Source organism: Capsicum annuum, chromosome 1 (genome assembly GCF_002878395.1).
Source record: "Capsicum annuum cultivar UCD-10X-F1 chromosome 1, UCD10Xv1.1, whole genome shotgun sequence".
Taxonomy (NCBI): Eukaryota; Viridiplantae; Streptophyta; class Magnoliopsida; order Solanales; family Solanaceae; genus Capsicum; species Capsicum annuum.
The window spans coordinates 206,834,551-206,849,539 of record NC_061111.1 but is presented as its reverse complement, the minus strand read 5'-3'; the positions used below and the strand labels follow the sequence as shown (position 1 = coordinate 206,849,539).

The 14,989-nt window shown below is 32.3% G+C and overlaps 1 protein-coding gene across 1 annotated transcript; it reads right to left on the bottom strand.

Annotated features, from left to right (window-relative positions):
* Nucleotides 1-7,635: 7,635 nt before the first annotated feature.
* Nucleotides 7,636-8,824, bottom strand: LOC124898764. The gene is made up of 4 exons (XM_047412698.1): nucleotides 8,783-8,824; nucleotides 8,535-8,683; nucleotides 8,184-8,379; nucleotides 7,636-7,914 (listed from the first exon to the last, which is right to left on the bottom strand). Exons 1-4 carry the CDS (start codon nucleotides 8,822-8,824, stop codon nucleotides 7,636-7,638), a joined length of 666 nt encoding a protein of 221 aa, XP_047268654.1.
* Nucleotides 8,825-14,989: the final 6,165 nt, after the last annotated feature.

Here is a 14,989-nt window from a genome sequence, read left to right as displayed (position 1 = left end):
TAACTAGACTTCTTATTGATCTAACGTCAGGGCTAAGAGTTATCGTGAGTTAACTCCGGCTTATCTACTAAAGGTTTTAACTTTGAACTCAACTCTAAAGGAAGTGAACTCCGTCTTAAAACTGATGTTTTTAAAAAAAAAAGTTTAATTATATTTTTTAAATAAAACCGACCACAAGTGGTCAATTTTTTGAAAATATTTTTTAAAAAATAAAAAATGACCACTTGTGGTCGGTTTTATTTAAAAATATAATTAAAAACTATTTTTAAAAGCCGACCACAAGTGGTCGATTTTTAAAAATACTTTTTAATCAATTTTTTTAAATAAAATCGACCACAAGTGACCGGTTTTTTATTTTTTTATTTTTAAAAGAAATAATAATTAATATAAAAAATATTCAAATGATTATTTTGTAATTTTAAAAATATAAAACCGACCACATGTGGTCGCTTTTTTTAAAAAATAAAAAAAGTTAAAAAATAAAAAATCGACCACATATGGTTGATTCTTTCTGACCACAAGCTGTGGTCGATTTTTTATGGTCGATTTTTCTGTTTTTTTTAGTAGTGTTCAGAGAATTTTTCTCTAACATATCTTATAATCATAATAAGCATGTGAAAATATCTTCACTTTTGATGATTACTATTATATTATTCCTCCATGTTTATATTAGTACATTTAATCACTTAGCTTTTTTCAAACATATTATGCATTGCTACCAAATTCACATCAAGGAATGGAGCATATTCAATGGGGTAAATTTCATGTCTTTTCTTCAAAATATATTATTTTATCTTAGTCATCATTATATCAACAATATAGTGCATTAAGATTCAAACTCAATGTGTTACCCATGTAAAGACGTCTTAAGTCATAAATCGATGGAATTTGGACCTAATATCTTAGTATCATGGTGTATTGAGACTCTAACTTGATATCTTTCCATCTTAATACGATGAGACATGAATCCATCGTCTTAGCCTCAGCCAGTAACCACCCTTAATTATAGCTACAAAAAAATTTAATCATAATATCACCTCAAGTATAATTACATATATATTGCATTCTTGACTAAAATTTCACTGTGTTTGTGATGATAAAACGGATAACTACTGATTCAAATTCTAACAAATTTGACTTGGAAAATATATCAATCATAGCATAAGAGTGAATAAAAATTATAAATATGCCTCCGCTTTTCAACAATGATTCACTATAAATATAAATAAAGTAATTAATATATAAAACAAATCATACCTCCACCATGTCTATTTAATTTTTTTTTTGTACCTTCAATGCATCAAATGGTTAGGATTTTATATTGTTATAACAATTTGAGTAAATATATAATTACCCCCAGATGTTGGTCGGGATTTTCAAAAGGATACCTAAACTTTAAATTCGACCTATTATTCCACGATTTTTACTTAATTCGTTTCAAATATACCATTTTTTGTTGAATCTCAGTCACAACAAAGAGAGTGAACACACGTACCAATCAGGTGCTGCCACGTGTTAAATATATTTAATATTATATTTTTTTTAATAAATCTTTCCTTTTTATTTAATTTATCACCCACCCCATCCCCTTTTCCCCCACCCCACCCCATCCAGTACCCCCTCCCCCCCGACGTCCAGCAGTTCCCCTCTACCCCATCCCCATTCAGTACCCCCACCCTCCGTCTAACACCCCCACCCTGTCAGCATCTCCCCCCCCTCCCCCTCCCCCCCGTCAAAATCTCTCTTCTCGTCCATTTTTTTTAGTTCAACTCAATTCAAAAAATTATTTTATGATTGAATTGAGTTTTAAGGATAGTTAAATGATTGAATTAAATTTTAAAGATAGTTAAATGAGCTTTAATGGAGGAGCTTTAATGGAGTTTTAAAGATATTTAAAAAAAAAAAAAGCTTCAATGGAGCTTTAATGATGTTAAAGAAGATATTGTGTTGAAGAAGACATTGTGTTGAGCTTTAATGGAGTTTTAATGATATTAAAAAAAAAAGCTTCAATGAAGCTTTAATGTTGTTGAAGGTGTTGAAGAAGAAAGGGTGGGTTGGGGGAAGGGGGGAGAGGGGGGTACTGGGTAATTTAAAAAAATAAATAAATATTAATTCTTTTTCTTTAAAAAATAAAGAATATAAATTATATATTAATTATGTACACATGGCAGCTTTTTATTGATCAAAAAGTCAATTTTGAGCCCTTTCACGTGCCTGTGGTACGTGTATACACGCAGAGGTCCAAAATGATGTATTTGGAACGGAATAAAGACGAATTGTGGGGTAATAGATCGAAATTAAAATTTAGATGTCTTTTTGAAAATTTTGAACAACATCAGGAGGTAATTATGTATTTACTCTAACAATTTCAAGAAAAATATGGCAGATAAAAGAAGTCAAAAGACAAACAATAATGACTACACAATCTATTTTTTTATGAATAAAAGGCACAAATATACTTATCGATCTTGTGAACGGTGAATGGATTTCACTTTGGCAGTATTATAAATAATTGAAATTCAACGACTGTCGTGACATAGGAATCGACTTCAAAACCTATTTTGTCGACTTGTTCTCAGATCTTTTAAAATAGAAATTTCGTGCTGATAACGTGTTATGAAATATAATGTAAGAACAAAAAGAATCGAGAAAGAAGAGGGAGTAATTTTTATTTCTCTTAAGAATTTTTGAGGGGTTTCTTGAGGGGCTAATAACAATAAAAGAAAACTCCTTTATTATAAAGAAAAACTAACTGTCCTAATAATTGGAGTTTTTAACTTTTCTAAAAATAGACATTCACTATATATGATAATATATTTATAAGAGTAAATACATAATTACCCCTCTGATCTTGTTCGAGATTTGTAAAAAGATACTTAAACTTTAACTTCGACCTATTATCCCACGGTTCTTCTTTATTCCGTTGCAAACACACCATTTTTCGCTGAATCTTAGTCACAACAAAGAGAGTGAACACACGCATCAATCAGGTGTTGCCACGTGTTAAATACGTTTAATTTCATATTTTTATTATTTTTTTAATAAATTTTTTCTTTTTATTTTATTTAACACCCTACCCCACCCCCCCTCCCCCCCCCCACTCTGTCACCATTTTCATCCAGTTTTTTTTTTTTTGTTCAAATCACTTCAAAAAATAGTTTTATGATTGAATTGAGTTTTAAAGATGTTAAATGATATGATTTAACTGAAAATGAAGCTTTAATGATATGATTTTTTTTTAAAAAAAAAAACTTCAATGGAGGAGCTTTAATGGTGACATTATGTTGAAGAAGAAATGGTGGGTAGTTAAATGCTATGATTTAATTGTAAAATGGAGTTTTAATGAATGATTTAAAAAAAAAAAAAAATGGTTTCAATGGAGGAGCTTTAATGGTGATTTTCTGTTGAAAAAGAAAGGGTGGGTGGATTGGGGGGGGGGGGATAGGGATAATTTAAAAAAATATATATATATAATTTAAAAAAATGAATACAAATTATATGTCAATTATTTTACACGTGGCGACTTTTAATTGGTCAAAAAGTCAAATTCGAGTCCTTTCACGCACCTGTGGCGCATGTATACACACAGAGGGTCAAAATGGTGTGTTTGCAACGGAATAAAGAAGAATCGTGGGGTAATAGGTCGAAGTTAAAGTTTAGGTGTCTTTTTACAAATCTCGGACAAGATCAGGGAGTAATTATGTATTTACTCTATTTATAATAATAAGAGACAGTTTGATGAAGGAGGATATTTTTTAGTCATTTATAATATGTTAGGAATATTTTTATTCAACAAATAGAAAAATGGATAAATTTGATTCAATCGATAAAATGAGTGTTTTTTATAGTCATTTCTAATAGGCCAAACCCATCGATCGCCCCCTAAAGTTGGCATGATTTTTCACTTAGGCACCTTAAGTGGACATTGTTCACTTTTGACACCTCAAGTAGCATACGTGAATGCTATTTTGACACTTTTTGCCGAATCAGCAAAATTACACCATGTGTGTGTATTACACACGCCGATGACGTGTAAAGTGACCAATAATATTATGATATTTGTTATTTTTCTCCAAATTAAATGTTAAATATCTATTTTAATTTAAAAAAAAAAAAAACAATCAAATATTGCCACTTGGCAATTTTTAACTTAAATAATGATAAAAAAATTATAAAATTTAATTTCCCCAACCCCACCAATCCCATTGTCTTCTACAACCCACCCACCCCCCTCACCACCTGCCCGCTCTCCCCCCCCCCTCCCCATTCGTCTTCTCCAACCCACCCATCCCCTCACCACCTGCCCGCTCTCTCACCTCTCAATTCTCTTCCCCACCCCACCTCACTCCTCAATTTCATGTTTTCTATCACCAATAAACTTTCATAACCAACCAGTGTTTAAAAGTTGCCCTTTTGTTCCTTCATTAGTGGCGTAAGAACCAAGCTGTGAAGTAATTTGTGAGTCTCGAATTTAGATATAAACAGGAGGATTAGGAGGAAATTGACAAGGAAGGAACTGGAGATACAGTGATCCATTAATCCAATTCTTTTCGTGTTTGAACTATCGTGATCGAGCAAGCTTGTCATCCACCTGCCGTACTTGGAGAAATTTAGGTGCATCACCATGCTTGAAAAGCTAAAAATAAAATATTTGATGTGTTTGGCCTGTTCTGTTTTTTAATTAAGTGTTGACATTTTTGTTTGGAGTGTTAATGATGTCGTTGATTAATGGAAGGAGTATTATTTGATATTCATGGTGTGGATTGTTGTTGTAGGTATGTTAATGAAGTGAGTATTTTGTTAATGGAGTAAAATTTTGTTATCATTCTTGAAAAATTCAACCTCCATTAATGGAGGCTAAAGAAAGTTGTGTGGAGAAGACAATTCCAAAATTACAAAAATATCTCTCAAAAATTACGAACATACCTCTGAAATGCGCTTAAAAGCGAGTGTAATACACTCTTTTTGCTGAATCAGTAAAAGGTGCCAAAGTGACACACTTTATGGTTACTTGAGATGTCAAAAATGAATAACGTCTACTTAATGTGCCTAAGTAAAAGATCGTGTCAAGTTTAGGGGGTCGGCTATAGGTTTGGCCTTTCTAATACTACGTTAATTACATTAAAGCATTTCTTCTTTAGCTAAGAAAAGCGGTCATGCCAATTGGCAAACTTGCTACTTTTCTTAAATCCATGCAAGTTTAAAAAGTCATTTATGTGGGGGCATTGCTGTGACATTTTGATGACTTTCCGTACTACGTAGATAGGGTTGGTAGGTTTCTTTGGTTGTGTCACACTTATTAAATAGTACTAATAAACAAAAATGTCTCACAGAAATGAATTGTTTGACTCTCTGTACATTTAATTTCACATTATATATTTTTGGTCATAGTATTATTTTTAATGAAACATGTCGTGTCTTTTTCGTGTAAGATCCATCGTTTTCTTGGTAGTTTTTTTTTCCCTCTTCTTTCTTGGTAGGTTGAATAGCTGGATTTTTTCCTTACCAAATTTCTGTTCAATGTAGATATGTGCTGAAGATGATGAAGGTTATTGACTTTCGGTGAACACAAACCCAACAAGTTCAGTAGAAGAATGTAACGAGTCTAAAGTTAGAGAAGCATTCACCAACTTTAATAGAGTTATACAAATCCTACCTTCTTATTAATTTATTGCTTCTTAAACCCTTCTTCTCCATCAGATTTAAGGACCCTTTTGTCTAATTATAATCTTAGAAGTATTTCTTAAATACTTCTTATTTATTGTGTATATATGTAGTAGTTCTAACTTACTAGTTATACTGTTCTCTTTATATTAAGCATTTTTTGTTAATCTTATTTTTAAAACTCCTTTGATTATTGATGTGCCAAAAATTACAATTCGTGTTTGACAAATTGCGTAATTAAGTTTAAAGTTTCTGTAAATATTTAACATCTTTCTTGTGTTTTATTGGGGTGATATTTATTTAAAGTGTTATATAAACCTCTTGAACTCGTTAATTTCATTATAAGGTTAGCGCATTATCGCCTGAAGGAGCATGCGAAGTGCCTTAGCTATCATATATGACAGTCTTAAAGCATTAGTGATTTTATTCGTTTTGACTAATTAAGGAAGGATCGATTTAAAACAAACATTAGTAATTAAGATCTAAAACTTGCTTCCTAAGTATTATTATAATTAGCAAAAACCCCATTAAAGTTTGTGGGTTCCTTAGGCAAAATAAAAATAAAATATAATGGCTGGATTAGGAGAGAAGCACAAGCGGATCTAGAATTTAAAGTTTGTGAGTTCCTTAAGCAAAATAAAAATAAAATATAATGGGTGATGGGGCTAGATCCCACAACCAAGAGGTCTACAAAGTTTTATCAAGCTCCTTCGTTACCACTAGACCAATGACACACTTCATCTATGAGTTCCCAACTTATAATGTTTGTATATTTACTAGATTTTTCAATATAAATACAAGAACCGCACGAAAGTTACTTGCTTTCCGAAAACTCACACCTACTACTATAAATCCACCCCTGAGAACCAAATAGACCTACTCGTATAGATAAAGGACAATTTGTAAAAAATCCTTAGAGGTACTTTTGGGTAAAAACTTATATGCACCCGTTGTATACACCAAACTAATATTCTTTATCATGGTTAAGTAATTAAATTAAGTAAAATACAAGTTAATTAATCATGGTTAAGTAACATTAACTCTAAATTCAAACATACGGCATGCATGTATTGACTTGGTGCAAAGGCGGATCTAGAATTTAAAGTTTGCGGGTTCCTACAAAAAAAAAATTAATATAGTGATTGATGGGGTTAGAACCCACAACTAATAAGCTTACAAAGCAATCTCTTCTCTTCCATTAGACCAATAACACACTTTGTTTATAGGTTTCCAACCTATTATTCTTATATATTTACTAAATTTCTTGATATAAATACGAGAACCGCACGAAAGTTACTGAGATCCAGGAATGCCCACTTAAACCCCTAAATCCGCCCCTAGATCGAAGATATTTGAAAGATAGTGAAAGTGGCAACCTCTGCGATAATCAACAAAATGACGAAGGCGAAGTTGAGATGATTCGAACATGTTAAGGAGAAATGTACAGATGTCTCAGTAAAGAGGTATGAAAGGTAACTATAGTGGGGATGAGGAGAAGTAAATATAGATCGATATAATATTGAAGAGAGGTGATGACTTAGACAAGAAAATATGATTATTATTAACCTCCTACTATTATATTCTTCCATTTTAGTATTACATGTTATCACCTTGGCTTCGATTATCATATTATTTGTGAAATTCAAGCATTACAGCTTGATGATCCATGAACAAGGAAGAAAAAGGATAGAGAGTGAAGCTGAAATCTCATCATTCATCCCCTGTACATTACAATGTTACTTCTATTTATAGACTCGAGCTAAGTTAGTAAGCTCATTTCCAACTCATTAAAAGCTCATCATAACTAACTAATCACTTGTCTAACAACCTCTAACAACTTTGTTAACAAACTCAACTACATTGCTAACTTTGCTAATACAACCGAGAAGCATAAATCCAATGGAACATTAATAATGTACAGTGTGTAGTAATCACACTTTGAGCTTAAATCACTAGTTAAAATACGTCCTCTCAAGCTGCAGGGTGCACTATGTTGAGAACACCAAGCTTGCCTAATAAATGGGCATGTTGAGCTTGGCTTAGACCTTTGGTAAGAAGGTCAGCAATCTGATCATGCGTCTGAACATGTACAGCTTGTATCAATCCACTTTTGATCTTGTCCCTAATGAAGTGACAGTTAATCTCTATGTGTTTTGTTCTCTTATGAAACACAGAGTTGTTTGCCAATTGAATGGCTGAATTGCTGTCACTAAATACTGATATGGGCAAAGTAATGAGAACCTTGAGTTCCTGAAACAAACTAACTAACCAAGTTATCTCTGCAACTGCTGAAGCTATGCTTCAGTACTCAACTTCAGCAGAACTTCTGGAAATAGTGTGTTATTTTTTGGACTTCCAAGATATCATGATTTACCAAAATGGACTACATATCCAGTAACTGATCTTTTGGTGTTGGGATAAGCATCCCAATCTAAGTCACACCAGCAAGTTAAAGTAGTAGAATGCTCAGCCTTTAACCAGATACCTTAACCAATAGAGCCTTTGAGGTACCTGACTACCCTGGTAGCAGCATCCCAGTGTGATCCCTTGTAATGCTGCATGAACTGGTTGAGTGTTTGGACTGCAAAATTTATATCTACTCTTGTAATAGTACCATACATGAGTTTGCCCATCAGTCTTTGATAAAAAGAAATATCAGACAATAATTCATCACCTCGTGCACCTGTGGATTGATCATATTCTAGTGTGGTTAACCTGACATTGGACTCTAATAGAGTGATTGCAGTTTTAGAACCTCTAAGACCTGTATCTGAATTAATTCAAGGATATACTTTTTTTGGTTTAATATCACCCTTGAGGTTGATCTGAGGACTTCAATAACCAAGAATTATTTGAGATCCCCCAAGTACTTCATCTTGAATTGTTGATGCAACTTGTTCTTGGTTGCATCAATCAATTCTGCATTCCTTCCAGTAAGGAAAAGATTATCAACATATACAAGAAATACCACTATATCATCACCTTGATGCAGAGTGAAGAGTGAATAATCATGTGCACTCTGAGTGAATCCAGCATCAAGCAGTGTATGAGTGAGCTTCAGGTTTCACTGCTTGGAAGCCTTCTTGAGGCCATACAAAGATTTGATCAACTTGCAGACCTTGTGCTCCCCTTGTCTTCTGAATCCTTCTGGCAACTCCATGTACATGTCCTCCTAAAGATCTTCTTGTAAAAATGTATTATAAACATCTATTTGATAAAGGGTCCAACCTTTAGATACTGCCACAACAATCATACCCCTGATTGTGACCATTTTAGCCAATGGTGAATATGTCTCATGATAATCTTGCCCTTCTTGTTAACTATATCCCTTGGCCACTAATCTTTCTTTGAACCTTTCCACTTTACTATTTGCAAGGTACTTAATTTTGTATATCCATCTGGAACCAACAATATTCTTCCCTTTTGGTATGTCAACAATGGTCCATGTGTTGTTGGCCTCCAAGGCTTGAATTTCTAACTTCATGGCTTCCACCCATCTTTCATCTTGCACAACTTGTTTAAAGTGTTAAGGTTCAGTCAAAGTGGAGAACTTTGTCAAATAACATTGATATGCAGGGCTTAGTTTCCTGTAAGATAGACTGTTAGCTAAGGGATGCTTGCATCTCTGGTGTTTTGAGGTATCAACATAATAATTCATCCACACAGGTGGTCTACTAGTTCTGGTAGGTCTACTGGAAGAAGCTTGAGTTAGGAAAGTCTCAGCTTGACAATCTGCTCCAGCATTTGTGTCAGATGGAGCTATATCAGGTGGTGCAGCATCAACAAAACAATTATCTTCAATGAGAGCATCCTCAATAGGTACCTCAATAATAACTTCATCATCTGTAGAGGCCAAGAAGTCATTGATTTCTTCATCACTATTGGAAATATTTGTATGTTGTACTTTTACTTGTGATAGATCAAAAGGGAATGTGTCTTCATAAAACACAACATCCCTACTAACCAATAGCCTTTTTGAGTGGATATCCAATAACAAGTGTCCCTTTTGAGACTCTAAGTATCCAACTAACAAAATAAGTTTAGTTCTTTCAGAGAACTTATCACCTCTAGGGACAATAGTCACATAACATAGACATTCAAACACTCGCAGATGAGACAACTTGGGATATTTAGAGAATAACAACTGAAAAGGACTCTTAATACTTAAGACAGAGGTTGGTAACCTATTCATGATATATACTTCAGCTTTCACACACAATCCTCAATACTTAATGGGCAAGTGAGACTGAAACTTGAGAGCTCTGGCAATGTTTAATATGTGTTTGTGCTTCCTCTCCACAACTCCATTTTGTTGTGGAATGTGAGGATAACTAGTTTGATGTATAATACCTAGAGACTGAAATAATGTATGTCATTGAGAATTGATAAACTCAGTCCCATTGTCAGACCTGATAGCCTTTATCACCACTCCATATTGTGTTTTAATTATAAATATGAAGGTATTAATAGCTACTATAATCTCATCTTTTAGCTGCAACAGATGAACCTAAGTTTATCTACTATATTCATCTACCATAGTCAAGAAGTAACATTTATTATCAAAGGTAGAAGTTCTATAAGAACCCAGTAAATCCATGTGTACAAGTTCAAAACATGCAGAGCACCTAGTAGTACTTACAGAAAATGACAATCTTGTATGTTTAGTTAGTGGACATACAGTGCATTTATTCAATATATATACATCACTCTAATTCTTCAGAATGTCTAAGCATCTTAAAACCTGAGGATCTAGATGCCCAAGTATTTGGTGCCATGGTATGCAACTGGGAGCTAAAACTTCTGCATGATTCTGTTGTGCTTCGGTCCTACATGATCAGTATTTTCTTCCCATTCTCCTTTAAGAATATATAGTCCACTCTCTTGTCTACCAATATCCTTCACTTTGCCATTGAAGAGGTCCTAAAAGACACATAAATTAGGATGAAAAGACACAAAGCAGGAAAGTTCCTTGGTTATCTTAGCAACAGATAGCAAATTTAGTCTGAATTTAGGAACAAAGAGAATATATTTGATCACATCATCTGCAAACATATAGGCTTCTCCAGTGACGGAAATTATAACTTCATCACCTGTTGGAAAGTGAAATTTGTCCAAGTGTCTTAGAACTAAGCTTGTGTTATCTCTGAACAAGTGTCTATGTGCAGACACATGATGTGTAGCTCCTGAATCTACAATCCAACTTTCAGAACAAGCTTTGGACAAAAAAATGGTAATACCTGTCATATTGACTTGTTTCATATCCTTGGTATCCTTGTTTAACATGTTTATTATTTGAGTGTACTCTTCATCTGTGAATGTGTAAGGTTTTGCCAGTGGTGTAGGATCCACATCATGACTGGAACTCGCAGCATCAACTTGTCCTGCTATCATGTTTATAGTTTGAGAAGACTCACTACCAGTGCTGTTATAGTTGTTACCATTATTATATGATGAGAAATTATTACCACCAATATTATGTGATCTGAAGCTGGGAGGATTATAACCTTGTTTCTTTTTGTTCTTCCAATCATTTGGATACCCTATCAGTTTATAGCAGTTTTCTTTGGTATGACCTTAGATATGACAGTAGTCATACTTTTTGCCCTTGTAATTGGTGTTTCCCTGTCGATAACCATAAGTGAGATTCACTTGCATAATAAATGGTTCTGATCTATCATGCATAGCAAGCATACATGTTGAATGATGGATCTTATCTTCTATGAGCATGGCATAAACCTGATTAAGAGTAGGAGTTACTCCCTTGAGTAAGATCTGTCTCCTAGCTTGATCGTAGGACTCATTTAGTCCACTCAAAAACTGTAACAGTCTTAGTTAACATATATGGTCTGAGTAGTCTTTAGACTTAGGGCAATAATAGCTAGGATTGGGAACCAGAACATTATATTCACTCCATAAATTTTTCAATTTGGTAAAATAAGTCCAGATTGAGCTAGTACCTTGAGAGTGCATATGGATTTCACGATGCAATTGATATATGCGCATATGATTCACCTTGTTATATCTTTCCTTCAAATCTTCTCAGACTACACAAGTATTTATGGCATAAACAATACCAGATAGTAAGTTTTCATTCACAGTGTTCATGATCTAGGAGAGGCCAATATCATTGCATGTTTCCCACTGTTCATGGAGTTCCTCTCTGTATGACTCCTTGTTGCAGGATCCAGTGACAAAACCATACTTTCTCTTCCCTAAGAAAGCAATTCGCATTGATCGACTCCACAGACTATAGTTTTCTGACCCAGTTAATTTGATTGGGACAAGCATAACACTGGAACTTTCAGAAGCACCAATGAAGAGTGGATCACTTTGATCAATTTTAGGTGCTATGAATGAAGGGATTGAACTACAAAATAGATCAAAATTGCAAAGAAGAAGAAGTGGAAAACCAGAGAACACACAGAGTTCTCAAAATTTTCAAAGAACTTGATGAGAAGTGATCGAAATACTCTCAGTATTGAGCTCGTAGCTCTAATACCATGTGAAATTCAAGCCTTACAGCTTGATAATCCATGAACAAGGAAGAAGAAAGGATAGAGAGTGAAGCTGAAATCTCATCATTCATCTCCTGTACATTACAATGTTTCTTCTTTTATAGACTTGAGCTAAGTTAGTGAGCTCATTGACAGCTCATCATAACTAATTAACCACTTGTCTAACAACCTCTAGCAACTTTGCTAACTAACTCAACTACATTGCTAACTTTGCTACTACAATCGAGAAGCATAAATCCAATGGAACAGTAACTATGCATAGTGTGTAGTGATCACATTTTGAGCTTGAATCACTAGTTAAAACATTATTTATTTCTGTTATGGTTTTCTTCTTCATTGTTTCATAAGGCTTCTTCATTACCGTATTTGATCTACACAACTGATTTGTATTATGTTCTACATGAGACGAGGTCTATCAGAAATAATCTCTCTACTTTTTTTGAAGGTATGAATAAGATTACGTATACATTACTCTTTCTAAATTCCATGTGGAATAACGATGGATATATTATTGTTGTTATTTCATAAACTTGACTCCATGTGAATTCATGTCAAAATTTGAATATCTTGATCGTTGTACCTCAAATTTCGTCCTTTTTCACATGGAAAGCAAAGTCTTTAAAGTAAAGTCTAGTACACGAACAAATTAATGTCATCCACTTTAATTTAGTTTCATGGCTATATAGAATCAACAGTCAAGGATTTCCTAAAATTTTGCTTTCATATTACTTTAACCAAATATCCAATAAAGATCTTGCAAGTTGCATACTGGGGTATACCAAATATTCAAAAAAGAGGCGAAGACTTTACTAGTTAAGAACTCCTCTAGAATCTTGTTTTAGTTACCTATCACACGAAGAATTATCCCTTCTAATTAATCTATTCTCTTTAAATTTCATTTACAAAATAGCACACGGGAAATTTAATGTTAGTTGTAATTAATCCAAATAAAAATTATTCTATTGTAATTGACATTTCCCTTAGAAGGTAAAAAATAATTATGATATATCTATACTACTCTAAAAGTAGGAAGCCGCAAAATTGAAAGTCTGAAAGACCAAAATACTCATAAAAAATTGAACGACTTTTTTGCCCTTGATGCAAGTATTATTTCTGACAGCTTTGTGCGCAGAAATTATCAAATAAGTATAATTTGTTTCATATTTTTAATAATATTATTAAGATTAATTATATCTTGACAATAAAATTTCAGAATTATTAAAGTTTTACATTTGCCCGATGCTTATAAGCCTAAATTTGAATTAATATAAAATATTAAATTTATAATTACTTTTTTATCTTTTTGCTTTTTGTGACATTAAGTTATTGACAGAGTAGTTCAAAATTTCCTGCAAACTCTTAAAAATTAAATCATTGTATAAACGTATTTGCAAGTTAAAAGAAAAAATTATTTGTATTTTCAAATCAATATGTAATATAAAAGTTGTTTTCATGGAATGTTTTGAGAATATAACATCCAATAATTCAAATTAAACTTAATCATATGTTAGATTAATTTTTTGAATAGTTGCACTCCTATGTGAATCAATATATATTTTGAGATTAATTTTTTCTAGAGATTAGAGATTGAATTTAAGTCTTGCAAAACATCTTTTAAATTTTTTTATTTATTAAATTATATAAAGATAATTGAAACTAAAGTAGTTATTTTCCTACTCCCTTTAAAAAAAAAAATAATTAAGCAATTGAAACACAATGAAAAACTCAATAGTAATTTTTCATATTAACACCATCAAGTGCAAAGATTCATGTCGCTAGGAGAAAATACTTCATCTTTATCAATCACATGCCATTGTTTTAGAGATTAATTAATTTTCTAAAATAAATTAAAAAATAATTAAATTTAAATATAAGAAATATGTACCAAAAAAGAACACGTAATCTAATAGTAAACATGAAGGGATTTACAAAAAAATACTATATATAATTCAATTATAGAGGTTCAAATAAAATAATCATTACATAATGAATGAGGACAAAAATAATAATGTATTGGAAAAAATAATAGACACATGTAGCAATTTCATTATATAAATATTTTTGTGAGGACTATCAAATCTTATCTTATTCTCTCTTATATATCAGTGTATATATAATATAAAAATAGTAATTATTAAAATTTCAATTAGAGATAGAATAAACAAAAAATTTCTTGTGAGGACTAAACAAATTAGGTCTCTCTTATTATTATTGATGTTGTTGTTATTTCACATAAAAGAAGACCACAAATTTTGAATTAATTTTTAATTGGTTAGATAAAGATCTCTCGTGGTGTCACTTTCGCTTATTTTATGACTCGTCACTTTTTACACGGCATTTAATAAGTCCATATAATAACTCAAATTTACTAAAATGGGTGAAAGCTTGAAAAGTCATTAAAATTTAATTAGGATTAAAATGGATAAAAGAAATATATGTGAGGATTACCAAATTCAAAGATCCTCCCTTATATATAGTTACTAGAGGTGCATGACCCGTGTCAGCATGGGTCCAATACTATAAATATTTTTTAGCACTAAAATTTGATATTGATGAGTTACAAACATAAATGTACATTGATTTAATTAAATATTATTAATTCTGATATATAAATGACTTATAATTATTAATTAGGGATAATATAGTAAATCACGGAGCAATTAGGGGTAATATAGGCAGACATGTCATCTATTTTTTTACTAAATATTATTAATTTTTAATACATAAAAGACTTATAATAATTAATTCAGGATGACATGGTAAAATCATGGTTAAAAAAGCTGAAACAAACGTAATAAATATCTATTTTT